General features: G+C 35.4%; 1 protein-coding gene across 4 annotated transcripts in view; it reads right to left on the reverse strand.

Moving 5' to 3' along the window:
• Window positions 1-26,527, reverse strand: part of ARL5A (ARF like GTPase 5A) — a 50,067-nt gene that overhangs the window by 9,386 nt on the left and 14,154 nt on the right. For 2 of the 4 annotated variants that reach the window (XR_011468039.1, XR_011468040.1), the window contains exons 5-6: window positions 21,558-21,709; window positions 18,084-18,409 (exon numbers count right to left, since the gene is read on the reverse strand). Coding sequence is in view for 2 of the 4 variants with exons in the window: in XM_070390338.1 (XP_070246439.1) it covers window positions 9,039-11,192 (2,154 nt within the window). In the remaining 2 variants the exon portion in view is untranslated. Of the gene's footprint in view, window positions 1-3,536; window positions 11,870-13,848; window positions 18,410-21,557; window positions 21,710-26,527 lie in introns of those variants that run through there. The other 2 variants (XM_070390338.1, XM_070390347.1) reach the window with 2 other exon arrangements.

Below are 26,527 nucleotides of genomic sequence, written 5' to 3' on the forward strand. Positions count from 1 at the left end.
GACCTCTCTCCCAGTCTGAATTAACTGAGTTAAATGTATTCTTTATGGCCATACTGTTGTCAACTTGTCAAAGTGTGCTACATGACAGAGGGTTGTTGTCTACAAATCCCACTATTCCCAAGGTTTGTGATACAGTGATGACCAGGAAGCAGCTTTCCAGCCAGGGACTGTATTTCCCAGCCTCCCTTGCATCCTGAGGTGGCCATGTGACCAGTTTTTGCCAATGGAATGTGAGCAGAAATGAGGCATGCCACTTTTAGGGCTGAAACAGTTTAAGAAGCAGACATACCTCCTCCACTGTCTGTTCCTTCTTCAATCTTGACGCAATTGACAGTAAGGCCCAGGGGATGGGTAGCCACAAGATGGAAGGACCTGGCCATTAAAATGGAACACCTGCCTTGGACAATTATGGGAGAAATAAACAACTTCAAGGAATCTCTTATTTTGTTGTAAGGAAAAGTTGTTTTTTTAAAAAAGTATTGGTTTACAGGTAAACAGTAAATCTGTAGAAAATTAGTCAATTGATTTCAGCACCATTTGATCATTTTATGGGACTTTTGGTTCTTGAATAATGAAAGATTCAATGGGCTTATTTAGGTTGGTGCCAGTTTTTGGAGTAGAAAGAATAAAGGTCTGGACAACTAGAAAATCTCTCAATACATGTTAAAGTTCAACTCAGAGCTGTTCCCTACCAACTTACTTTTTAAACAATATCTTAAGTAAATTTTAATACTATTTTTGGCAAGAGGACTAGGAATTCAAGAAACACATGCATAGAGAACATTAATTTAAATGCATAATCACTAGTAAACATCTATTTTAAATGTTGTCACTGTTCTGCTAAATCTTTTAAAAATGATACTTGGTCTACTAGTACTTCTGTGATAAAGTAACTGATTAGTATTAAATAACTTGAATGGCAATTCTGAAAGAAATATTAGCTAAAACATTATCCTAGACTTCAGGAAGGAATAAAGTTTCAAGCTGAAACCAGGAGAACCTTCCAAACATTTGTTTGTTTGAAGTCTGAAAGAAAGAAACATACATACTGGTAACAAAAATGGGAGAGAGGAAACGGAAAGGGAAGGCTATTCTATTTAAGGAGGTTGTTACTTTACGGCCCAAGAGTACTGAATCAATGGTACTGAAATTTCAGAGAATTGAAGAAGGAAGAGGTGAGTAATAGGAAGATAAGTTTTTCTGACAGACACATCACATTTCAGACACCTGAACAATCACATAGGCAGCATACGTCTGTAGGTGCCATGAGTCTAAATAGAAAGTAAATTGTCAGGAATAGACAGGGAGGTTTGGTAAAACCCTGAATGACTTAGAGTAGCAGAGTGGTGGTGTATCTGGAGGAACTCCCACAATATAGGGTAAAAAAGAAGTCAGTAGGCACACATATAAAAAAATATCCCAAAGAAGAACCAAACTATATAACTGATACATAATAAAAGGGACAGATCTCTTTTATTTCTGGCATAGATTTATTTCTTATAGATCTTGGGCCAGAAACCTTACAACTAGAAACAGAAATACTTACATGTGTATGTTAGATGTTTCTAACACTGCCTAAGTTATTTGCTTGTAAGTCTTCCCCATGAGAGTAAGCAACCTGTGAACATATGTGGCTTCATTCATTCTCTGTGTCTCTGTCTCCTAGCACCACTTCTAAAACATGGTAAGTACTCAGGTATCTGTTGAATTTCATTTTGCTACTATATACAGAAAGATGCACTTTTGGACACCAGAGAAGGGGAGTGAAGAGATACATATGGTGTCAAAAAATCACTTGTAGCTAAAATATTGTCCTAGAAAACTCAGTTCAGTTCAGTTCAGTCGCTCAGTCATGTCTGACTCTTCGTGACCCCATGAATCGCAGCATGCCAGGCCTCCCTGTCCATCACCAACTCCCGGAGTTCACCCAAACTCACGTCCATCGAGTCGCTGATGCCATCCAGCCATCTCATCCTCTATCGTGCCCTTCTCCTCCTGCCCCCAATCCCTCCCTAGGAAAACTAGCTATACACTTTACAGATTTGGGGCCAGGTTGTTGGTCACTGAATGCTACTCACTTCATTTGTGTTTCCTTTGAGCCAAGGAGGATGGGAATTCTGACTCCTTGCTTTCATGCCGTTGGGATTGTGCACTTACATGCCTGTCAGCCTTGCTCTGAGGAAACAAATAACTAATAAACATCGCTGAAACATACTTAACTGTCTCAGATGAGATTAGTAATGTAGGTTTAAATTCTAGCCACCTATATTTTCTTCCTGTCAGCCTTTCCCGAATTCCTAATGTGGGCTATGCAAGCTGGCTTGGTTGCACTTGGAAGACACACACACACACACACACCCCACACGCACGCACACGCGCGCGCACACACACACACCCCCTACACACACACAGGTTTCCTTTGACTTTAATGCATAGACTCCCAGCTCATTTCCTTTAGAACACTGCCCCTGAATTGCTAATTACTTCACGGTCTTTTTTTAAGTACACTTTCCTCCTAGACTGACAGAGCCAGCTGCAGCATTGTACTGTCTATGGAAATGATATCATCAGTACTCTGTCCTTGAATAAGACCACAATCATTACATGTGGCTCTTTTTCACAGAGCAGGAACCGAATATACGCTTGTTTACAGCAACAGTGCTCACTAAGTTATCATGTTGGCACCCTATCAGCTAGCAACTTGAAATCAAAAGAAAAGTTGGCATGAAATACCTGAATCCTCTTTTAAAGTAACAGTCATTTTGTTATGATGCTGGCATGGACCTGCCAGCTGCTGGCAGGACCATTTGTATATAATCAGCCAAAGCATTTAGAGAATGTGGTTCTGACAGTTGTTGTGTATTTTCAGTATCACTGGATCCCTCAGTCTTCACCCTTTTACAGATGTGTAAGATTAGGATGAACTTTCAAATTTACGTGGTAGAAAAAAAGTAGGACATTATTGCCATACTGTATGTCTTAATATTTAACTTATTCTGAAATATATTCTGTACCATTATACATGTTTGCTGTTGTAGAAAAGAAGCTTAACAGGTCCTGTGAAAGGAGACCATCTCCTGAAATTCGGCATTTGCCCTAAAAGCCCATGGTTGCAAAAAAGAAATTGATTTTGTATTAAACTTTCAAGTTAATCACTTTTTAAACTCATGGTTGGTTTGAGTAATGAGAATTGGGGAGTCAAGAGATACTATTCCTCTGGCCCAAAGGTGAAAAAAAGCCAATAATGTGTTAATGATTATTTCAACATTTAAAAAAAAAAATAAATGTGACAACTTAAACTTTGTCTCTGCTTAAAGTGAGATGTATCTTTGAAATGTTTTGTTACACAGGTGTTTCATATTCCAGTGTCCCCAGAATGGAAAAATTTGTATACAAATGAGTTTTCTATGATTTAATAAAAATATATGGCACACTTTTTGTTTAAAAAGGCAAAAAAAAAAAAAAAAAAAAAAAAAAAAAAAAAAAAAAAAAAAAAAAAGTAACAGTCATTTTAATACAGTACTACTGTTTAAAATGTTAGCTTGATATATTTTCTCATATTCAAATTCAGCACATGAATTCTGATAAGTCAGCTGAAAATTATATTTTGCTTATAGTCATTATTCATTAGATATATTTCTTATACTTCTCTATTTCAATTTTACATCAAAATTATAACATACTGTTTAATTACAATAAATTTGGTACTAATTACAAAATTTAATAATTATTAAATAAAAATTTTAATAGTTATAACTAAGTCATTTTTATACCTGGCATAAAAGTTAGACTGCATTCCTGCAATCCCATTCCTTACAGAGAGCATCTATTAATCACTTTATGTATCAGCTTTGCTTTTTCATGGATGGGCTCTTACATGTATTCATTTTTAGGGGTAGCAAATAATTTTGTCTGAATTAAATGAATTTGTTATTTAATCAAATGATAATATAAAAATAAAATATTTGAGAGCCATACTACCATGAAAAATGTATAAACATCTTTTATTAAAGTAATATTACCATCTGGCAAATATTAGTGAAGCATTCCATTAAACTATAAATAATTTTAATTTGGTTCTCATTAAAAACAAAAACAGGCAATTTTATAATCTGAAACAAAGATTTCATATTTTCTTAAATGATTCTCTAAAATATATCTTTTGTACAGTCAAAATGTTAACACTATTTACAAAAAGACTATTAAATATTTAAAATTTATTTCTATCTTTAGTAAATCAATCTTTTCATTTTGTCAATTATTTTCATACTTTCAAAAAGTAAACACATTAACAAATTCTAAATAAATGTAAAATTTTAATTAAGTTGGCAATTAATTTTTAATTATACTTCTCCCCCTTTTTTTCACCTAGTAAATATGGGAACTTGCAGAAATAAAACATCAATTTTACCTGTTTTCATTTGACATTCCACAGAATATCACTTAAGGAAAAAGAGTTCCATTGCTAAAACGACTCTGAAAAGTAAGGAAGTTGAGGTCTTAGAAAGTGTGTATGTGGTAGATCTAAGTTTATAGCCCAGGTTGTAGCTCAACCTACTGTTGGGCTTACTGTTGCTGTTGTCGCTAAGTTGTATCCAATTCTTTTGCGACTCCATGGACTGTACCCACGGACTGTACATAGCCTGCCAGGCTCCTCTGTCCATGGGATTTCTCCAACAAGAATATTGGAGTGGTTGCCATTTCCTTTTCTAAGGGATCTTCCTGACCCAGGGATCGGACATGCCTCTACCATCCCACATATACACTACTTCTTCAACCTCCCGCAATGTATCTTTTTTCTAACTTTCACTACATTTTGCTTGTATCTTTTGAAAAATAACCATTTGAATGGGTCTTATCTATGGTCAGGAATCCTTCAAAAGCAGTAAAATACCAACAATAGCTAAAAGAGTAGTTCATGTCTTTATATATACAACGCTTGATGAGAATTCTATCAAAATTAATCAACCATGCAACTGGAATTTGCAAGTCGTATTCTATCAAAATTAATCAACCATGCAACTGGAGTTTGCAAGTGGTATTGTATCTGTGAATTAATTTTACTAATCACCTTGATCTCTCTTCATAATGCCCAAATGCAGTTAAAGAGAAAACAGAGTTGCATCTCATTTACTTATAAATTAGAGACATTTTAGTATTTTTCCTACCCCATTAAGATGATTTTGTAAAAACACAAACAAAAGTGATCCAATGCTGTTTTCTAAGTATTAGTGTAACACACTCAATTTAGATATCTGGTGTACAAAAGCATCAAGAGCCAGAAAAATATCAACCATAATGCTGTCATCTTACCACAACCTGTAATACATACTGTTGGATATTATTTTCTTCTCTTTTTCTATGCTTTTTTCCTAATCATGTAGTGGAGATCATACCAAATGTAAAAGTTTGTTCTCACCTGTCACAATCACTAATTATTTCCCCACACTGAAAATCTTCCTTGCAAAAAAAAATTTAATGGCAGCATGTTTCATCTTAGAAATTAACAAATCCCTTAATATATTGGACATTAATGGATGGACCTGGATCTCTTTTTGAATTAACACAGGACTTTCAACACTTTTTACCTTTGAATTGTATTCAATGTATAGCTCAAGTAGGGTCCTACAAAAATACAAAATCTTAAAAACAAAGAAAATGCGGGATATATATTTCAGTAGGTTAAAAAGCCAATATAATGTCCTCTTTGCTGATCCTATCATATTAACTACAAACAGTTTATTGGGGGGAAAAAGGAATAGTCACTATCATCCACATAGGTACATATAAAAATATCCTACAACCATTAGTTATAGTTATTTTTCATCTTCTCCCATCACAAAAATTTTTAATCAGACAAATCATAATGAAAGACTAATATATCCAACTAAAATTTTTAATTTTTCTGAAACTAATTTAAGATACCACAAAAATAGGTAAAAAGACTAATGACATGGCAAAAGATCACTATACTTTAATATAACTTTCACAATACTTTGGCTACCTGATGCAAAGAGCTGACTCACTGGAAAAGACCCTGATGCTAGGAAAGACCAGGGCAAGAGAAGGGGATGAGAGAGGATGAGATAGTTGGATGGCATCATTGATTCAATGGACATGAGTATAAACAATCTCCGGGAGATAGTGAAGGACAGGGAAGTCTGGCGTGCTGCAGTTCATGGGGTCGCAACAAGTCAGACATGACTTTCACACAAAGTGGTAGTAAAATGTACAAAGGAGTTAGAAAATTTATATAATACAAATGCCCAAAAATCTATGAAAATGTTCACTCTCATACCTCAAACATACTAGGAAGGTTTTACTTTTGATTTAGAGATTAGGTAAGAATTTAAAAGCATGAAACAGTAAGTGCTTGAAATATACAAAGATATGTTTCTGCAACTTAAAACTTGTTCACCAAACACATTTTTTTACAAGAGATAATAAGATGGGAATTTCAGTCACACTTGTTAAAGAGTACATTCTATATTATTAAAATGAACCTAAACTTCCTATAAAACAAAGAAACTTTAAAAGAAAACAAGATGACTAGCATTAAAAGCTGACAGGTGTAGACTTAATACATTTGTAGGAAAAAGGATCACCAAGGCATTAGACCAGTAGTCTATGATAGATGATAAAGTACTAGAGCCTTGTGGCTCAGATGGTAAAGAATCTGCCTTCAATGCAGGAGACTCAGGTTCAATCCCTGGGTTGGGAAGATTCCCTGGAGAAGGGAATGGCAACACACTCTAGTACTCTTGATAGAGGATCCTGGCGGCCTACATCCATGGGGTCACAAAGAGTAGGACATGACTGAACAACTTTCACTTTCACTCCCCCATATTAAAAAAAGATCAGCTGGGAGTATCTTTTTTTAGTTTTTTTCCTTTCTATTCTTCCCTCAAAAGTCAATGGTTACATTACAAGAGGATTAACAAGTAAACTTTGCACAAAGTTAAATATTACAGAAAACTTGAGGGTAGAGCAGCTCCGTACTGCCCTTGGCCGAGTCAGGGAGAACTAACTAATGAGCTTGTATCACAACCTGAAAACTCCTGGCAAGAGCAGGCCTGTGAACCCCCTGGGAAGAGAGATGAACAGGTTAACAAATCTTACTATAGTATAAGATGTCTTCAGATAGAATTGACCAGGATGTGGGTACTCTTTTGGAAAGATAACTGGGCAATATGTAAATAATGCTTTTTAAAAATCGACACACCTTTACTGGGCAATTCAATTTGTAAACTGAATAAAAAACAAATTCAAGTATTAATTGTAGTATTTGTAGTAAAAAATAAGGAACAATTTAACAACATTAGAATGGTTAAATAAATAACAATCCAAACAGGCAAACACAATATATTCATTAAAATAATGTCATGTAAGAGATGTTTATAGTACATTGTGAAAAAAATTACAGGGTTTTAAAATTCTGTATTCAGAATACTGACTCAAATTTATACCCATTTCAAAGTGTTGACAGTGGTTTTATTAGAATGATGGAGCAATGAACGAATTTTCCTTTTGCTATTATGTCTCTTTTCTAGTTTTTACTCAAAGAAATCATGCATTTCTTAACTTTTTTACATTCACAAACACTTTTATATACTAAAAAGATAATTACAAAAATTAAAGGGACAAACGGGAAAATCTAATGCTCAAAGACTAATATATTTTCTATTTAAAGAACTTATTCCATTCACAAGAAAAACACTAAGATTCTAATAATAAACGAACAAAAGCATAAGAAGAATTTGAAGCATGTAAGAAAAATAGTCTCAATAATCAAATAAGTGCAAAATAAGACAACATGCTTATCCTTTTATTCGAGTGGAAAAGGCCCCCTCCCAAGTATACAATATTAATAAAGTACGGAAAAATAGGCATTCTTAAATCCCATCAAACCATTTAATCCAATAGTTTCTCTGCTGGGATTCCAGCCAAAAGAAATACAGGAATACTCTGAACTATGAAAACAACTTTCAGTGGAAGCTGTCCATCACGATGTTCCTTATAAAAGAAAATAATGGAAATACAGTAGAACATTTTTTGGGGATTTAAATAAGAAAAGAATTTAAACACTGGATCTATTTCAAAAATACTTTATCCATTTTGATATGCTAGAATGTAAGGCATGTAGTGATATGAAAAACTGGTCATTCATGAAGCCCAACTCAAGCAATCCCCCAAAAGTTGGATGTTGTAAGTCATAAGGAACACATTCAAAGGGACTGCCAGAGGCTATTTTCTGTTGTGAAAATATCACTCTTTTCATGGGACAAAGGTTATTTACCACCAAAAAGAGGATATTCCAGATGTGAAAACTAAAAAAAAGGAAGGGCATAAAAGATCAAGATGATGATGACCCAGATCTTTTCCCAAAAGAGCTGTTTTACCATTTATTATTTCAATGTCTGCAGATGCTAAACCACAAACTCTGGTGCATTCCTGACATTCCTAGATGCAATCACACAGATCTCAAAGAAATAAGATTTGTACATATTTATTTGTTCTGCATGATGCTTTTAGGCAATTTTTAAGAAAACAAGTGTTATTTCTATTAGAAGAACTAGTTAGAAAAATAAATAGTCACTTTGAATTCCTTTTGAAATAGATCAGATCAGATCAGATCAGTCGCTCAGTCGTGTCCGACTCTTTGCGACTCCATGAATCGCAGCACGCCAGGCCTCCCTGTCCATCACCAACTCCCGGAGTTCACTCAGACTCACGTCATCAAGTCGGTGATGCCATCCAGCCATCTCACTCTCTGTCGTCCCCTTCTCCTCCACCCCAATCCCTCCCAGCATCAGAGTCTTTTCCAATGAGTCAACTCTTCCCATGAGGTGGCCAAAGTACTGGAGTTTCAGCTTCAGCATCATTCCTTCCAAAGAAATCCCAGGGCTGATCTCCTTCAGAATGGACTGGTTGGATCTCCTTGCAGTCCAAGGGACTCTCAAGAGTCTTCTCCAACACCACAATTCAAAAGCATCAATTCTTCGGCGCTCAGCTTTCTTCACAGTCCAACTCTCACATCCTTACATGACCACAGGAAAAACCATAGCCTTGAGTAGACGAACCTTTGTTGGCAAAGTAATGTCTCTGCTTTTGAATATGCTATCTAGGTTGGTCATAACTTTCCTTCCAAGGAGTAAGCATCTTTTAATTTCATGGCTGCAGTCACCATTTGTAGTGATTTTGGAGCCCAGAAAAATAAAGTCTGCCACTGTTTCCCCATCTATTTCCCATGAAGTGATGGGACCGGATGCCATGATCTTCATTTTCTGAATGCTGAGCTTTAAGCCAACTTTTTCACTCTCCACTTTCACTTTCATCAAGAGGCTTTTGAGTTCCTCTTCACTTTCTGCCATAAGGGTGGTGTCATCTGCATATCTGACGTTATTGATATTTCTCCCTGCCATCTTGATTCCAGCTTGTGTTTCTTCCAGTCCAGCTTTTCTCATGATGTACTCTGCATATAAGTTAAATAAACAGGGTGACAATATACAGCCTTGATGTACTCCTTTTCCTATTTGGAACCAGTCTTTTGTTCCATGTCCAGTTCTCACTGTTGCTTCCTGACCTGCATACAAATTTCTCAAGAGGCAGATCAGGTGTTCTGGTATTCCCATCTCTGTCAGAATTTTCCACAGTTTATTGTGATCCACACAGTCAAAGGCTTTGGCATAGTCAATAAAGCAGAAATAGATGTTTTTCTGGAACTCTCTTGCTTTTTCCATGATCCATCGGATGCTGGCAATTTGATTTCTGGTTCCTCTGCCTTTTCTAAAACAAGCTTGAACATCTGGAAGTTCACGGTTCACATATTGCTGAAGCCTGGCTTGGAGAATTTTGAGCATTACTTTACTAGCATGTGAGATGAGTGCAATTGTGCGGTAGTTTGAGCATTCTTTGGCATTGCCTTTCTTTGGGATTGGAATGAAAACTGACCTTTTCCAGTCCTGTGGCCACTGCTGAGTGTTCCAAATTTGCTGGCATATTGAGGGCAGCACTTTCACAGCATCATCTTTCAGGATTTGAAATAGCTCAACTGGAATTCCATCACCTCCACTAGCTTTGTTCGTAGTGATGCTTTCTAAGGCCCACTTGACTTCACATTCCAGGATGTCTGGCTCTAGGTCAGTGATCACACCATTGTGATTATCTGGGTTGTGAAGATCTTTTTTGTACAGGTCTTCTGTGTATTCTGGCCATCTCTTCTTAGTATCTTCCGCTTCTGTTAGGTCCATACCGTTTCTGTCCTTTATCGAGCTCATCTTTGCATGAAATGTTCCTTTGGTAGCTCTGATTTTCTTGAAGAGATCCCTAGTCTTTCCCATTCTGTTGTTTTCCTCTATTTCTTTGCATTGATCGCTGAAGGCGGCTTTCTTATCTCTTCTTGCTATTCTTTGGAACTCTGCATTCAGATGTTTATATATTTCCTTTTCTCCTTTGCTTTTCACTTCTCTTCTTTTCACAGCTATTTGTAAGGCTTCCCCAGACAGCCATTTTGCTTTTTTGCATTTCTTTTCTATGGGAATGGTCTTGATCCCTGTCTTCTGTACAATGTCACGAACCTCATTCCATAGTTCATCAGGCACTCTATCTATCAAATCTAGGCCCTTAAATCTATTTCTCACTTCCACTGTATAATCATAAGGTGTTTGATTTAGGTCATACCTGAATGGTCTAGTGGTTTTCCCTACTTTCTTCAATTTAAGTCTGAATTTGGCAATAAGGAGTTCATGGTCTGAGCCACAGTCAGCTCCTAGTCTTGTTTTTGCTGACTGTATAGAGCTTCTCCATCTTTGGCTGCAAAGAATATAATCAATCTGATTTCGGTGTTGACCATCTGGTGATGTCCACGTGTAGAGTCTTCTCTTGTGTTGTTGGAAGAGGGTGTTTGCTATGACCAGTGCATTTTCTTGGCAAAACTCTATTAGTCTTTGCCCTGCTTCATTCCGTATTCCAAGGCCAAATTTGCCTGTTATACCAGGTGTTTCTTGACTTCCTACTTTTGCATTCCAGTCCCCTATAATGAAAAGGACATCTTTTTTGGATGTTAGTTCTAGAAGGTCTTGTAGGTCTTCATAGAACCGTTCAACTTCAGATTCTTCAGCGTTACTGGTTGGGGCATAGACTTGGATTACTGTGATATTGAATGGTTTGCCTTGGAAACGAACAGAGATCATTCTGTCGTTTTTGAGATTGCATCCAAGTACAAAATAAGGCAGAATTAAATAAAAATTGAGATAAGAATTAAATTGAGACAATTAAATGAGGTAGTTCTATGCTACAATCACATAGTTAAGAAAAATTCATACATGGGGGAGTGAGCACAAAAATATTAATAGTTTGTTCACTGATTTGTCAACACGTATACACGGAACACCTGTTACGTACTAGGGCACTGTGTTCAGTGCTGAGAGACAAAGACTGGTAAACACAGTGCTCTAGAGCTTATATTCTAGGAGACAGAAAGACCAGTAATCAGATAAATATGCATGTGGGAATGTTGCTCCTGCCATCCATAACTTTTTTTCTCCTTTTTCTTCTGTTTACTATCAACCATTCTCACGAATGTTCACTTTAAAAATTTCAGTTAAAACAAAAAGACTGGACTTTCCTCACATTGTAAGACAAATCAATCACACAAACTGGTCACTATTTATCAGGTTCACTCATGATCAATTCAAATATCTAGAAATAAAAGACAGAATGCTATTAATTGACTAAGTTCCACAAAAAGGATTCTAGAGATTAGTACAAGCATTTTTTTTTTTTTTTTTGCAGAATACAGCTGTCATACCTTTTCAACTGCCCTGGTGATCTCAGTCCTGGGCAATTAACAGATCTGCCATCACAAAGTCTGCACACATTAAGACAAAAACCCAGAATGAAAACACTGACAACACTGAACATGTGAATAGTAATTTATAATTAACCTTTTCTAAAAGAAAAGGTATTTGTAATAGTACATAATAGGGTAACAGTTTAACTCATCTTTTTTTTCTTTTTACTCAAAGCATAAAGCAGAGACAATACTTTATACCAGGTTTACATGCAACTTAAAAAAAAAAGTTAATATACATATTAAACATGGAAATTCACCAGTAAAATCGTATTTGTTATTTCCCCTCAAACATACCTTAACATTATTTCTTTATTTCATTATAAACAAATTCCTACAATTGGTCACCTGACCCAGTGCCTTACATTTCCGGAGCTTGACATTTCAGTCAGTTATGGACACAAGAATGATGTTACAAGTATAATGAAGTCATACATCTGCAAAAAAGCTGACTGAACTATTTTACCAATGGAGAAGTCCCTACATCATCTGCCATGACGTCCAACATGAGCACCGACATAAGTATCCCCCAGTCACCCACAAAGTGGTCTTGTCAGGAAGGTCCAGAAGCATTATTTCCCTATGTAACGAACATATCAGCAATGATCAAATACAAAAGCACCCAAGTGCCCTAAGATCATCACTTTTTGGAACATTTCTTGAATGTAAAATTTTCCTAGGATACAGAGAAATATAAGTTAATAAAATGACAAAGAGATAAAAAATGTCCACCTCTTCTTGCATACAAAGCTTGAGTCAAAACCTTGTATGATATCATAAAATTTAATACAATAAACCTAAAAATGTTCAAAAAGTTTCTAATGTGGTGTACTTAATGCAGTTTCAATTATGTCAATATACATAGAGCACATATGCCAATATACAGAGACTAGCTGGAACACATCCTCATTTAGGTTTCTCTAGGAAAATACAGTAAGGAAGATTAATATCTACAAGAAGAATCCGTCATATTTAAAAATCAATAGTTAATTAGTAAAATGTATTTTAAGCACAAATTAAAATCAGTATACACTTTCCTCATCTCTAGCAACCAAAAGAGCCCTCATTGGACATAATTATAGCTTTCTTTTCAATGTGTTATCTTGACCATTAGCCTAAAAAATATCTTTAAAAGTGCTCTGCAGGTATCACTTCCTCTTAAGGAATCATAGAAAGACATAAAGTAAGAAAAAGCTACTCTAATCTAAAGGACTATGTCAAGCAAAAATAATTAGAGGAATTCTTTATATCACAAATGTAAGAAGTTTGGGAAGAGAATAGTATATAATAATTAAAATCATATATACCTTTTACTTTTCATGCAAGATTGTTTAAAATAGAAACAAAATATAATTGTAAATCACTGAAAAAAACAGTCAAGTCTTTGCCCCTAGAGTTCACAGTCAACAGAGAGAGAGAGGAAGGAAGGGAGAAGGAAAGATGGAAAAGAGGAAGGAAAAAGAAGGAAGGGAGGGAGGGAGAAAGGAAGGAGGGAGAAGGAAATAAAGAAAATGAAAGAAAAAGAAAAAAAGAAGAATGCATAAGAGAAACGTAACAGCAGCCTATCAAAGATTTTACTTTTTAAGAAGAATCTAAAGAGGAAGGATTCTGGTGTGCATGCACATCAAATGGCTCAAGATCTAAACGATAGGACAAAATTACTAACCACTAAGTATGAGGAGAATTAAGAGGCTACTCTTACACAGGCAACAAACTTTTACTAAGGTTTTAAAACACACAATATAATTTTATGTGTGTTAAAACTATTTTAAAAAACAGCAACAGAGTGTTTTCTAGTTTCGGCATTAACACCAGAGTCAGGGAATATGTGTACTTGCAAAGAGGAAAAAATGGTTTTGCTCCTGCTTCCTTAACCTATGGGTTATTCAAGGTCAGGATGGGTATTTTCATCTTCAAGGCTTTTTATTCAAAGCAAAAATTATGACTTAAATACCCTCAAGGCTTTATCATCAGTAAGCCAAGCACATATAATACCATAGAAAACACATATAATTTATTAGATGGACTTAAAAATCAACACAAATCAATTTTAGGCACTTGTTGAGTACAGACTATGGGAATTCTCTACCAAAGAACATAATATCTAGCAGGCAAGACCATAAAGATTCAAACTTTAGTTTTTAGAACAATACACAAGGGCTAGACAATTGGTAAGATATATTGCATAATTAACCCAACTGTATCCTGTTACAATTTCTTCATAACTCCATACACAATTTTAGGGTTTAATAGAAGCAGTCATTCTTTAGCATACGAAGTTTTTAAATTCTTTCTTTCCTTTACTCCACCATTCCGGTCTTAAATATCACACATTCTTTGCGGGAGCATGATATAGAAGTATTATTTTTACCTAAGCAGAACTTAAAAAAAATTATTTTCTATATTAAATCTGCATTTACAGTGTCGAAACATGATGGCTGATAATTCTGATGTCTTTTAAAGTTCATTTCAACAGGTTTGGTTTGTAATCATACGTGTCTCATTACCAATTCCTTTAGACAGTTAATGTTTACCTCTGTTCTTTAAGCATGAGGGGGGAAAATGGGATGTGGTTTATGGTTTTAAGGATGTGGGGATGGCTTCAGGTTAAACACTACATATATGATTTGGTTTGTCATCTTTCTCCTCATATTATTTGTACTGATATTACTTAACACATACCTCATTTTTGGTAATGGGAAGAGAATACATGTATATAACTTAATCCCTTTCACATCTAACTAGCAGCTCAAGGAGCTGGCAGTCTAGATACTTCTCTTATCTTTCTGAATCTACTTTTCAATGTGAGAAGCTAAAGTTTAAGAAGCATTAAAATGCTAAATACAGTATAATTTAAAGGACTTTACTGCAGGCATTTATGTGCTGTGCACACAGCAAGCCAGTTTGTGACGTACTCAACAACTCTGACAGTACTCTCTAATAAGCAAAGTGCAAATCAATGAATCAAGCCAGTGGAGGATAGCACAGGACAAGAGAACCAACTTAGAGGCTAGCAGTTTGGAGAATAATGGATATAGGTAAAGTTGAGAATATCTCCAGGACCAAGAGAACATATCTTTGTTGATGGGGAAAGGAGTGGAGGGGATGCTGAGCTAAGCCAATCCCAAAGCAAGAAGTTCCAGATTATACTTGGACAGTGGCAGGGTTCATAGTTAAGTCATGCAAAACCTGGCCTTGAAAGATGGATTCATTTCAGGATACAACTCGGCAATTGAGAGACGATAACCCCAGAGTTCACAGATAGTCTGGGATGTGCTGCTATCCCCTATATACAAAGTAGAACATGACAGATAAATTCCTGAAAAGGCCTGCAGAGAAAACTAGAACGTTGTCTACAGTTTTTCTATTTACACTAATATGGACAAATTCTGAGGTTGTCTGTACTGTATGTGGTTGCTGTAGTCACAGCAAGAAATGTAAAGGGCCTAAGAGATGGGACAGTCAAATCCCATTTCTAGGCATCTTAGTGCTATACACTCAGACAAAAGAGCCAAGCATGTCTCAGGCACTGCCTGCCTCTGCTCGGTGCCCTGCACTCCTCTGATCCCACTGTCACTACCTACCAGGCACTTCCTGAAGACCAGAAAACAGAAACTCTTTCTATTTCATGCCGTGCTTCTAAAATCACTTTAACTACCTGCATTAAAAATGCCAGACAGCAGGTGAAGCACTTTTTTATTCTTAAGGCAAAATGTCATATTCCCTACCCACTTTCCTCTGCACCCCAAACCACCAGCCTTCAATGTATTCTTTGCCCATCCATGAGGGCCAAAGAAAACAGAACTGGAAAATTTCAGACAAGGATCCTCATTAGAATGCGTAAGATATACCTTCTAAATGCTACATGACAAAATTAAACATATTTAAATGCAGTTAGCAATATGGTTCCTTTTATCGCGGTATTGAGAGAAGTTACACAATTTTCAAAATTAATATCAAACATAGGATATTTAAATCCAGTCACATGAACAGAGGTATGGAGCTTTGTTCTTTTCAAAGTTGAGTGTAACAACCCTAAATAAGATGTTTGTTTAACCCAAACGCAGTATATTAAAAAACCAAAAACAATCCCCTTTGCTTAATTCCACTTAAAAACTACATATAAATTGCCAACATGACTATTCATGAGGTGCTCCATGTTATTTGGAAGTAATACTGTTAAAATGATTTTGATGTATTTTCACATTAAAATTAAAAAAAATTTTCTGCTGTAATTCTGGTTTTATGCACAAGTACAAAGGTACCCTACAGTACATGGGGTCACAAAAGCATCAGACACAACTTAGCGACTAAAACAACAAAAATAAAGGTACCCATCTCATTTCTGATGCTTGGCCTGGAGGGTAGGATATAACCAAAAAAGCATGTTTATCAACGTGGCATAAGAATACATGCATTCTCACAATGCCATGTCAATCACTACACCTGACACGCTTTAAACATCCAGTTAAGATTAAATTTTGGCCAACACCTTGATGACAAGGGACAGACTGTGCAGGTGTACAGTTGAACTGGTGTGGCAGCAATCCAAGGGACTAAATTATAATTACTCAAACTGAAAGGCAAAAAGGATAAAAGGTGTGGATTTGCTGGGTTACTTTACAGAGTATTTGTTTCTGATGACACTGCAACATCTAAAAATAGATTTGGGTTTTTAATATACAAGCAATTCCTTATAGTGATTTGAAAAAGTATGAGGACATATGAACAACTAAAGTTAGTAATTTAGGATTTACTTTTCAAAAGGAAGTTGACAAATATTAAAGTGTTATGCTTGCATTTTGAACATGAAACAAAACATAACATATAATTTTAAACACTGATCTCCCATGCCTGACTTGGATTTATATAATGAGTATTTTATATTTTACAGAAAGGAATTTTCCGAGTTTTGTCAATAATTATAGTATGTACTATTTCTCATCAAAATCTTTGAAATTTAAAAGGCTGGTATTAAAATTTTTCCCCAAAAATAAAATAAAATAAAATTTTTTCCCTTGAATATTCTAAAACACATCAGTTTTGCACTAGTCACCAGATTTTCAGGGCATGAAAGATATACCAACATAGTACCCAAGAATATGTTTTAACATATTTAGGATAAGTTTGCTTACAGTTACAACAGAAATACCTTAGATTTTCAGATGCAGAAAAAAGAAATACCCAAGTAAACATAAAAAGTTTGAGGGCTAAGTTACTTCTTAATAAAAATAATACATTACGTTGATCAATTTTTAAACCAAATTCTTAAAAGCATTAAAAAAATTCGTATTTTGTAACTGTCAAACAATACATTCACATGGTGTAAGATGATAAAAGAAAACTTAGACACAAATAAATCCTCAAACAATTTCAACTCCTAAGATAAGAAATCAGAAATTTTCAAATTAAGAAATTATCTTCACTGCTTAGAAAATATGCTTCACCTTTCATCTCAAATTCACTTTAAATGCTTGACATATGATTTGGTATCTAAGAAGATTGTAGCTAAATTATTTGACAATGTTTATGGTGTGATACTTCTCTTGGTAGACATATTTCACACAACAAGTTTCCAATTAATGCTGGAAAAAATCACTTTATAATTTTAATCACAATTAATGATCAGCCAATTAATGGATTAACAATTCACTCAGTAAATTTAGATGGCATAAGGCCCAATACAGGGAGCAATCTGGTAACTGCTCAGTGTGCTCTTCTGTCCACCAGTAATACTAAGTTAAGAATATGATAGATACTCCACTCAGCTAGATTACAGCTTTCCATGTACGTGATTTGCTCAACAAAAAATTAGGGACACAACGTGAAGCTTTTTCCTTTCTTTTTTTTTTAAAGAGTGGCTCAATGATTTGGGGGTGGGTTAGTATAATACAGAGAACATAGGGGAAGTACAAAATGGCACTCAGCATCAATGCCAGTACTCATCCCAGTACGTTTGTAACTAAGGGCATTAGTTTTTGTGTTATTTGCTTTTCTTTAAGAACATAAATCAAAGCCATTAACTCGAACTTGAGGTATATACACAATACATACACAACCTTATGCAAAATACTTTTCATAATTACATTTTGAAATATTGGAAACTGAGTATCTGTGCTGATTTGTATTTTGACTTAATGGAACAGGAAGAGAACAACATTCAACAAGGGAGGGTTATACTGATAATAAAGCTCTGAAAGTTAAAAATGTCTTCCTCTCCCTTTGTACTTACCACAGGCTACACAATGTCCTGAGAGGATTCATTATGAGAAAAATGTCAATCACAGCTTTAAGACCTTGCTTTGGAAGGAACTAATAAGAAAGCAGATTGAAAGGTGAAACTTCATCTGTGTTTTCAAATAAGTGGTCTTAATTTTTCTTCTTATAGAAAAAGTTTAAATGTTTAAATCAGTTTATTATAAATATATCTAAACCATTAATTTTTGCAGCTTTCAGGTAAGGTCCAGCACTTCATTTACACAAAGTCTATGAGAAGAGGTCAGTAGAGATCATCTAATCTTAAGTCGTGACATCATCCATTCAAGTCCTTGGCATAATCTATAAAGAAAATAAAATATCTTGATCAAATTCTCAACTAAAAAGCTATGAAGAGCAAATTAAAAGAAGAGACGATTTTTTATCTAAACAACAAAGATTAGAAAAATCAGTAATATTCATTGTGGGTGCTGTACTTCCATACAGTACAACTGCACATTTTTGGTTCTGTTATATCTCTAGTGCATAGAGTACTGCCTGATACATAAGAGAAGCTCAATAAGTACATAGTGAATGCTCATAGAAAGTCATTTAGTAAGAAGTATCAAAAATGCTTAAAATACCAACACTCTACCCTTTTTTTCTACTTTTAGAAATATATCCTAAAAAAGATAAAGACATGTTTATGTATTATTACTGTTCATGAAAGCATTTTTAATAGGAAATAGTAAAATCTAGATGTCTGACAATAGAGAAAAAATTTAACAAATTATGGAACATTCATATGATGATGTATTTAAAAATTCCTTTCAAAGATTGTTTTACAATATGACAAAATGCTCACAATATAAATGAAGTAGAAATGGCAGGATACTTAATATATAGCAGCTATTAAAACAAAGTATGCACGTAGTATTTGTGACATCTATACATCAAAAAAATCTGAAGGAAATAAAATAAAATCTCATATTACTAACACCAGTTATCATTGAACAATGGGTAACTGAGCATAATCCAAAATATAGAAAGAAATATTTATTAAGGTAAAAGAATCTAAATGTTTATTTAGCAAGAGGGAAATATAACAAAATGAAGGACTGTTATGAAGCATCAATCAATATCTATGAGGAGGTTTTACAGATATGAGAAACAATGCTACCATTTAATACTTAAAAAGCCAGAACTCAGATTTTTGTGCCTAAGTCTAAAAATGTAGAGACAATAGAAATAGAAGGAAAAGAGGGCAATGAAGTAAATAAACGATTGTTTTGGTATAGGCCCATACTTCTTCCCTATTAATTCGTTACCTTTCAACTACTCACAGGAAATGATACAATAACAAGATGAGTAAATTAATTAATTCTACACTGTTAAAGGTACAGGAGTTACTTAAGAGCAAACCAGAGACTGCACTAAGCACTTAATATCCATTATCTAATCTTCACAGTACTAGGACCAGAACCCTTCCCATATTTCAGAGGGAGCCTGACCTTAGACAGGTGAGCAAATGACAGGTGCGAGTCTAAATGTCACCAATACTAAAACCAAGACTAAGGTGGTCAGATTACACAGGAAACAACATTTCCCCTAAACCAAACATTTCCATTTGCTAACTCCTGCAAATGGAAGACCATATAAACCCAAAACTGAAAAGATGGCATCATCTGCTGATGTCCCCCTTTAAAAATAAAACTGCTGGAACTCAAAATAGAGGGGGGTGATGGCTGTATCACACTGTGAATGTACTTAATGCCCATGTATTGTACACTTAAAAATGGTTAAATTACCAGTTTTATATTATATATATTTTGCCACAAAAATTAATTTAATAAGTAACGTTCTTAACACATTAAAACTGCCAGAATTCATATGTATCCTAACTAATGATATATTTTCCACACAATTACTCAAAGTATACAAGTTAAATCTTTTATCCGTCTTAGATCACTTATCTTTGTTGTCAGATTTAGTATTATAATCAGTGCTTTTGCTTTAAGACTTTTGATAAAGATAATACAAATAAAGATACACCGATATCTATATATGTATCCTATATGTATATAAACTATTTAACAAAGAACTATGTAGAAGACATTTTTACTTAAATGAGTATGTGGATAGTCGGTACTGTCTGATTTTTTTTTTTTTAATGAACAGATTTGCTGTTTTGAGATTCTAATAACTACGCTCTTCCAAATGTCTGTAATCAGGTAATGGTGCCTTCTATTTCACTAAGATTCGGCTTCATCTCCAATTTACTTCTTAAATTTGGTGATCAGGTTCCTCAGGTGTTAGAAAAGGGCAGAAGCTTTGAGGCATAGACATGAATTTTCCTGCAGTGGGAGAAATTCCCTTCTTTTTAAGGTCACAGAGAAGGGTAAACCAAATACTGAATTATTGACACTAAAGGCAATGGCACGCCACTCCAGTACTCTTGCCTGGAAGATCCCATGGACGGAGGAGCCTGGAAGGCTGCAGTCCATGGTGTTGCTAAGAGTCAGGCACGACAGAGCGACTTTACTTTCACTTTTCACTTTCATGCATTGGAGAAGGAAATGGCAACCTACTCCAGTGTTCTTGCCTGGAGAATCCCAGGGACGGGGGAGCCTGGTGGGCTGCCGTCTATGGGGCCGCACAGAGTTGGACACGACTGAAGCGACTTAGCAGCAGCAGCAGCTATGCCTCATATAACATTATGTTTTATATCTTACCTATAACAATGCCGACAAGCTCTGCCTGCTTGAAATCCTTTCACCCCTGAGCATTAGACTAGGGCAAAATTCTACTGCAGGCACCACCCTTCCCTCCAGGGCCAAGGACCCTTCTGCCACACTCTCTCCAATTCTAACTCTCTTATTTTTTGAAGTGCAGGAACTTCCTTTTGGCAACACTGATAGCATATCTGCAAACTAGTCCCTCATGCAAATTTTCTATTTCAGCTTTTTTATGCATGAAACATGAATTTTTCTTTTTTTATTATTATTATTTTAATTTTATTTTTAAACTTTACATAATTGTATTAGTTTTGCCAAATATCAAAATGAATCCATCACAGGTATACATGTGCTCCCTATCCTGAACCCTCCTCCCTCCTCCCTCCCCATACCATCCCTCTGGGTCGTCCCAGTGCACTAGCCCCAAGCATCCAGTATCGTGCATTGAACCTGGACTGGCATCTCGTTTCATACATGATATTTTACATGTTTCAATGCCATTCTCCCAAATCTAACTGGTCTACATGACTATTAGGAATAAATGGTACACTCTATAGAAAGCACACAAGGCACAGGACATACTCAGCAAGTGCCAGTTCCTTTCTTAGAATGTAAGTCTCAACGACAGTGCAAGAACTATTTCCTGACTTGCGTGGACTGTGTCTTACATCTCTCCCTCACAAAGTTCTGTACGTGGTAACCTTAAATATTTGATTTTTAAAAGAAATACATGTTTTAAAGCTAAATACATGTTGTTCATGAAGAAGACATCTTACCCCTCGCCAGTAAGAGCACAGCATGCCTGGATGTGCCACTGGTGATCTTTAATAGAAGTTAGTTTCAAAAACTGGGAGATTTCTGCTACAGTCATGCATCCTTTAACATCTTGTTTGTTAGCAAAAATCAGCAATCCAGCTTTCCTTAGGTCCTACAAAAGCAAACAAAACTGTAAAGGTCAGTTCATTTTTTTCAACACTTTCCGGCTTCACAGATTATATATGATAATCTGTGTAACCTAAATTGTCTCAACCACTTTACATAAAAGTATCTCATAGCTCTTATGATGGAAAGTAAACATCACACTGAACACATTTAAATTAATCTATACTCGCATGTGTTTACATATTTCTTACAGTGCTAGATTACATTTTTATGGTCCTATGTGCTCTATTTAACAGTCGCATCTTCCAATTTAATACATGTCTAACCATTCCCCCAGGATTCCCAAGTGGCTCAATGGTAAAGAATCTACCTGCTAATGCAGGAGACAGAGGTTTGATCCCCGGGTCAGGAAGATCCACTGGAGAGGAAATGGTAACCTACTTCAGTATTCTTGCCTGGGAAATCCCATGGACAGAGCAGCCTGATGGGCTAAGTCCATGGGGTTGTAAAGAGTGAAATGTGACTTAGCAACTAAACAACAACCACCCCAACCCTAATTACTCTTTAGAGTGGCACTCAAGAGCTTTTCAAAATTCTTGCCCAACCTATACTTTAGGTAGAGCTTCCTTGGTAAACCTAAGGAGAGTTATGGACTTCTCCCTCATAAAAATGTACGTATGTATATATGCCCAAAAAAGTTTTTGTACAATTTTAGGGTGTTCATTGATATCCTAAAGTCCATTCGTAAATACTGGGCTAAGAAACCATGATGGATCCACTCAACTAGTCGACTGAACTCTCATAAAACTCTGCCTATATATTTTAAGAGATACAGAGAACACTAAAGTTTTGGTGCTATGTCTGCAAGTGTTCCCAGCTCTGTTAAATGCCATCTTCTTTTCAGGGATCTCAGTGAGAATATTTTGGTTTCAATCATGTGTTTGTGTGTTCGAAGGAAGAGTCTTTAGTAGGTTTAAAGAGACATTGTTCCACATTATTTTACTCTTGCTAGAAGAGAGTCTCAAAGGCTTTTCATTCTTTCTGAAGTAAATAAACAACAAAAGTAGTAAATTTCTTACTTGGTTAACAGGAGTTCTGCTGCATGCTTTACATAAACGAGACTGACTTAGTTACAGTGCCCCCTGCAGGACAGCACTACAGTACTGCAGATAAGGACAGAGTTACCTGAGTAACTTGGTCAGAGAAAGGATACTCTAGCATGAGGGTCTCAAACCTCTGGAATCTAATGCCTGATGATCTGAGATGGAGCTGATGTAATAATAATAGAAATACAAGTGCACAATAAATGTAATGTGCTTCAATCATCAGGAAACCATCTCTTTCCCCTCCGCAGGACTGTGGAAAAATCGTCTTCCACAAAATTAGTCCCTGGTGCTAAAAAGGTCAGGGACCACTGCTCTGAAAACATTAAGTTCTAAGAGTTCCTATTTATTGCTGTGTGACTCAGGGAGCTCAAACCCATGCTCTGTGACAACCTAGAAAGGTGGAATGGGGTGGGAGGTTCAAGAGGGAGGGAACATATGTATACCTATGGTTGACTCATGCTGATATATGGCAAAAACCAACACAATATTCTAAAGCAATTATCCTTCAAATAAATTAAAAAAAAAAAATACTACCGCTCCCCCAAGAGAGTTTCAATTCAATTTGTTTCACCTATAGTTCAGATCACCTGCCTATTTATATAAGGCAAAAAGTTGAAGGGATGACCTATAACTAGTGCTCATATGCATTATCAAGTATATGAATTTTTTTTCTCTTATCCTAATTGGAAAATGGAACAGTTATCAATAGTTGATATATGGCTGAATCACTGAGTAGATGGACTTTCCATGGGATTTAATTCCTATCTTCCTATCGTTTAGGTTTCACTATCTCTTCTTGCCAGCATGTGTTGCAATCTTTATATAGGTCATGCCAGGTACTGCTGGCATGTTCAAGGAACACACTTTAGAAATACTTAACAACAGAAATATTTGGCACAAGTTAGGACACATAGTTTATGCTATTTATAAGTAACCTATATTCATCACTTTTAGTAACAAAATTATTTGGAGAGGCCCGTAGACTGAAAATTGGAAAACCTAAGAAATAGAGCCAGGTACTGCAATGTCTAAAAAAAAAAGAAAAAACCCATATTGAATGTAATTTTTCTAGATATTAAAGGCTCAAATTTTATTTAAGGTTCTTGATTTTTTTTAAAGCTATGTTATCTACATTTAAATATTTAGGAAAAGAGGAAAATTACGTCTTCCTTTACTTTTTCTTAAAATAACCTCACAACAAAGTATGCATTATGCTAAACAGTAGAAAAGAGATACACTGGATTAAGGCTGTTACTTGACTTAACAAGAGGTCAAAGTACAAGGTAAAGAGTGGTGATCTTTTGTATATCACCCATTTTAAACACTTTGAAAAAGTTCTGCTCCATACCACAGACTTCTGTTCTTAAGAGTCTAAAAATAGTTTTTAGTTTAGTCAAGGAAATGAATAGTAGCACACACAGACATATTTACTTATTAGCATTGTCTATATGCCATATATAGTTGTCAATTTGTTTCTCAAACTCCATTTGTAAAGATAATTACTAGAAGTTGAGTCATTCTGAATAAAACACATCTATTCTTTCGTCTTTGGAATTTTAAAAAAAATTCATGAGTTTCAATGTTTTTGCGCTTCATTTAAGATGAAGCTTTCAGAAATGTATTTAAATGCTCTAGTTCTGTATTTCATAATACACAGAATCATTACTGGTGATGATAAGAAGACTGTTGTTTATTGTGGTATGCATGAAGCACTTGACTAACCCATGTCAGAATTTATTTTTCATTCACAAATTCTCATCCTTGAGCCGGAAGCTCCTCCCCAGAACTCTGCCTGTTGGCTCTTCCTGACCCTATTAAGTAACTTAACTCTAGTTCCCAATTTCACCTATAATTCCTTTCTTTTCTGGTAATCTCATCCTTTCTTTCACTTTCCAGCTAGGCTCTATTTCTGGCTTTTACTATTTTTCCTAGCGAAGAGCGGAGAAGGCAATGGCACCCCACGCCAGTACTCTTGCCTGGAAAATCCCATGGATGGAGGAGCCTGGAAGGCTGCAGAGTCCATGGGGTTGCTGAGGGCTGGACATGACTGAGCGACTTCACTTTCACTTTTCATTTTCATGCACTGGAGAAGGAAATGGCAACCCACTCCAGTGTTCTTGCCTGGAGAATCCCAGGGACGGGGCATCCTGGTGGGCTGCCGTCTATGGGGTTGCACAGAGTCGGACACGACTGAAGTGACTCAACAGCAGCTAGTGAAGAGCCTGAATGATGTGAATGCTTAAATTCAAAAGCTCATCAAGTCACATAAACTACTGGGCCTCAGTGTGCTAATCCATAAAAGACGAGGTTAATTGATCCATGCAAGTTAATGACTCAACTCATAAAATCCAACGACTCTGTTAGAGCCCTACTCTCTGGACTTTTTATAATACTGATGTCCTACATATTGGCCAATTAGAGTAAGAATCAAATAGGGAGGCTACCTGTTAACAGAGTAAAAAATATAGTCAAGAGACAAATACATTTTGCGTCTTATTTTTCTTTTTCTAAAGTCTTCATAAAACAACAACAGAACAACTCTTTGGTAAAAACTGAAGAATGATGCATTGTTGTAAAATGCAAAGGGGGACATTTTAAAAATCCTTAGCTCATGCCTCTTTTGAATTGAAAATTGTCAAATACATGTACAAAGGCAAGATGAATTAAAAAAAAAAAAATTCCAAAGATTTAACAGCTGCTAGAATCAGTTCAAAATAGCATCTTGGTGGGTATGACCACCACAAGCAAAATAGAAACTCCAATTTACATAACTACTTCACCAAGTTTCCTTACATGTGAAACATACCAAAATTCTTAACAAAAATCACAAAAGGAAGCCATTGAATCAGTATTAAAACTAATATAAAACGTCATTACAAAGATATCCCAGTTTCCTTAAAATTACACTCAAATAAAAATTATACAACACATTTAAGTATTTACTATTCTATTGCCACCTTTGAGTTGAGAAAGTAACATCTGTGATAAAAGGACAAGTGAAAATAATCAGATGCCACTACAGTTGGCCTTACTTATCCATGGGTTCTGCAGTCACATGAACCTCAAGTTGAAGATATTCAGGGAAAAACATTCCAGAAAGTTCAAAAAGCAAAACTTGGATTTGCTGCATATTTTCATAGCATTTACACTGTACTAGATATTATAAGCAATCTACAGATGACTTAAAGTATACAGGAGGATGTGCATAGGTTATATGCAAATACTGTACCATTTTATACAAGGAACTTGAACATCTTTGGATTTTGGTACCTACAGGCATCCTAGAACCAAAACTGCTAACACAGAGGTACAACTCTATTACAAATAATATATGATTTTATAGTTACTATTATCATTACTGACTATATTATTCAGTCCATTTAATTCTCAAATTATGTTAACAGTTATATTTCTCAAGGGCTAAGAAAATATGGCTAGTTACATAGTTTTATTCAGCTGAGGAAAAATACCAGAGACTAAAGGGCAACAAATTTAAGTATTAGTCAGATAACTGAGTTATCATCAGAACTTGCTGTGTGTCTTAGAAATAAGATGCTGTAAAGTCTTAATGATAATCCTCTGTATGATTAATCAATTTAAAATGAAAAATGAAAGCCATTTTAGATCTTTTTGTCCAGGAAAACTTCTAAACCAAATTTATTCAAGACAAATGGTGTTAAAAATCTACAAGTGACTCCACAATCTTTCTACTGCTTTCAGATACACTTCCGAATTGGAAAGTGTCAAAATTACAAACT

This window comes from Bos mutus, chromosome 2, assembly GCF_027580195.1.
Source record: "Bos mutus isolate GX-2022 chromosome 2, NWIPB_WYAK_1.1, whole genome shotgun sequence".
In the NCBI taxonomy this organism is placed as follows: domain Eukaryota; kingdom Metazoa; phylum Chordata; class Mammalia; order Artiodactyla; family Bovidae; genus Bos; species Bos mutus.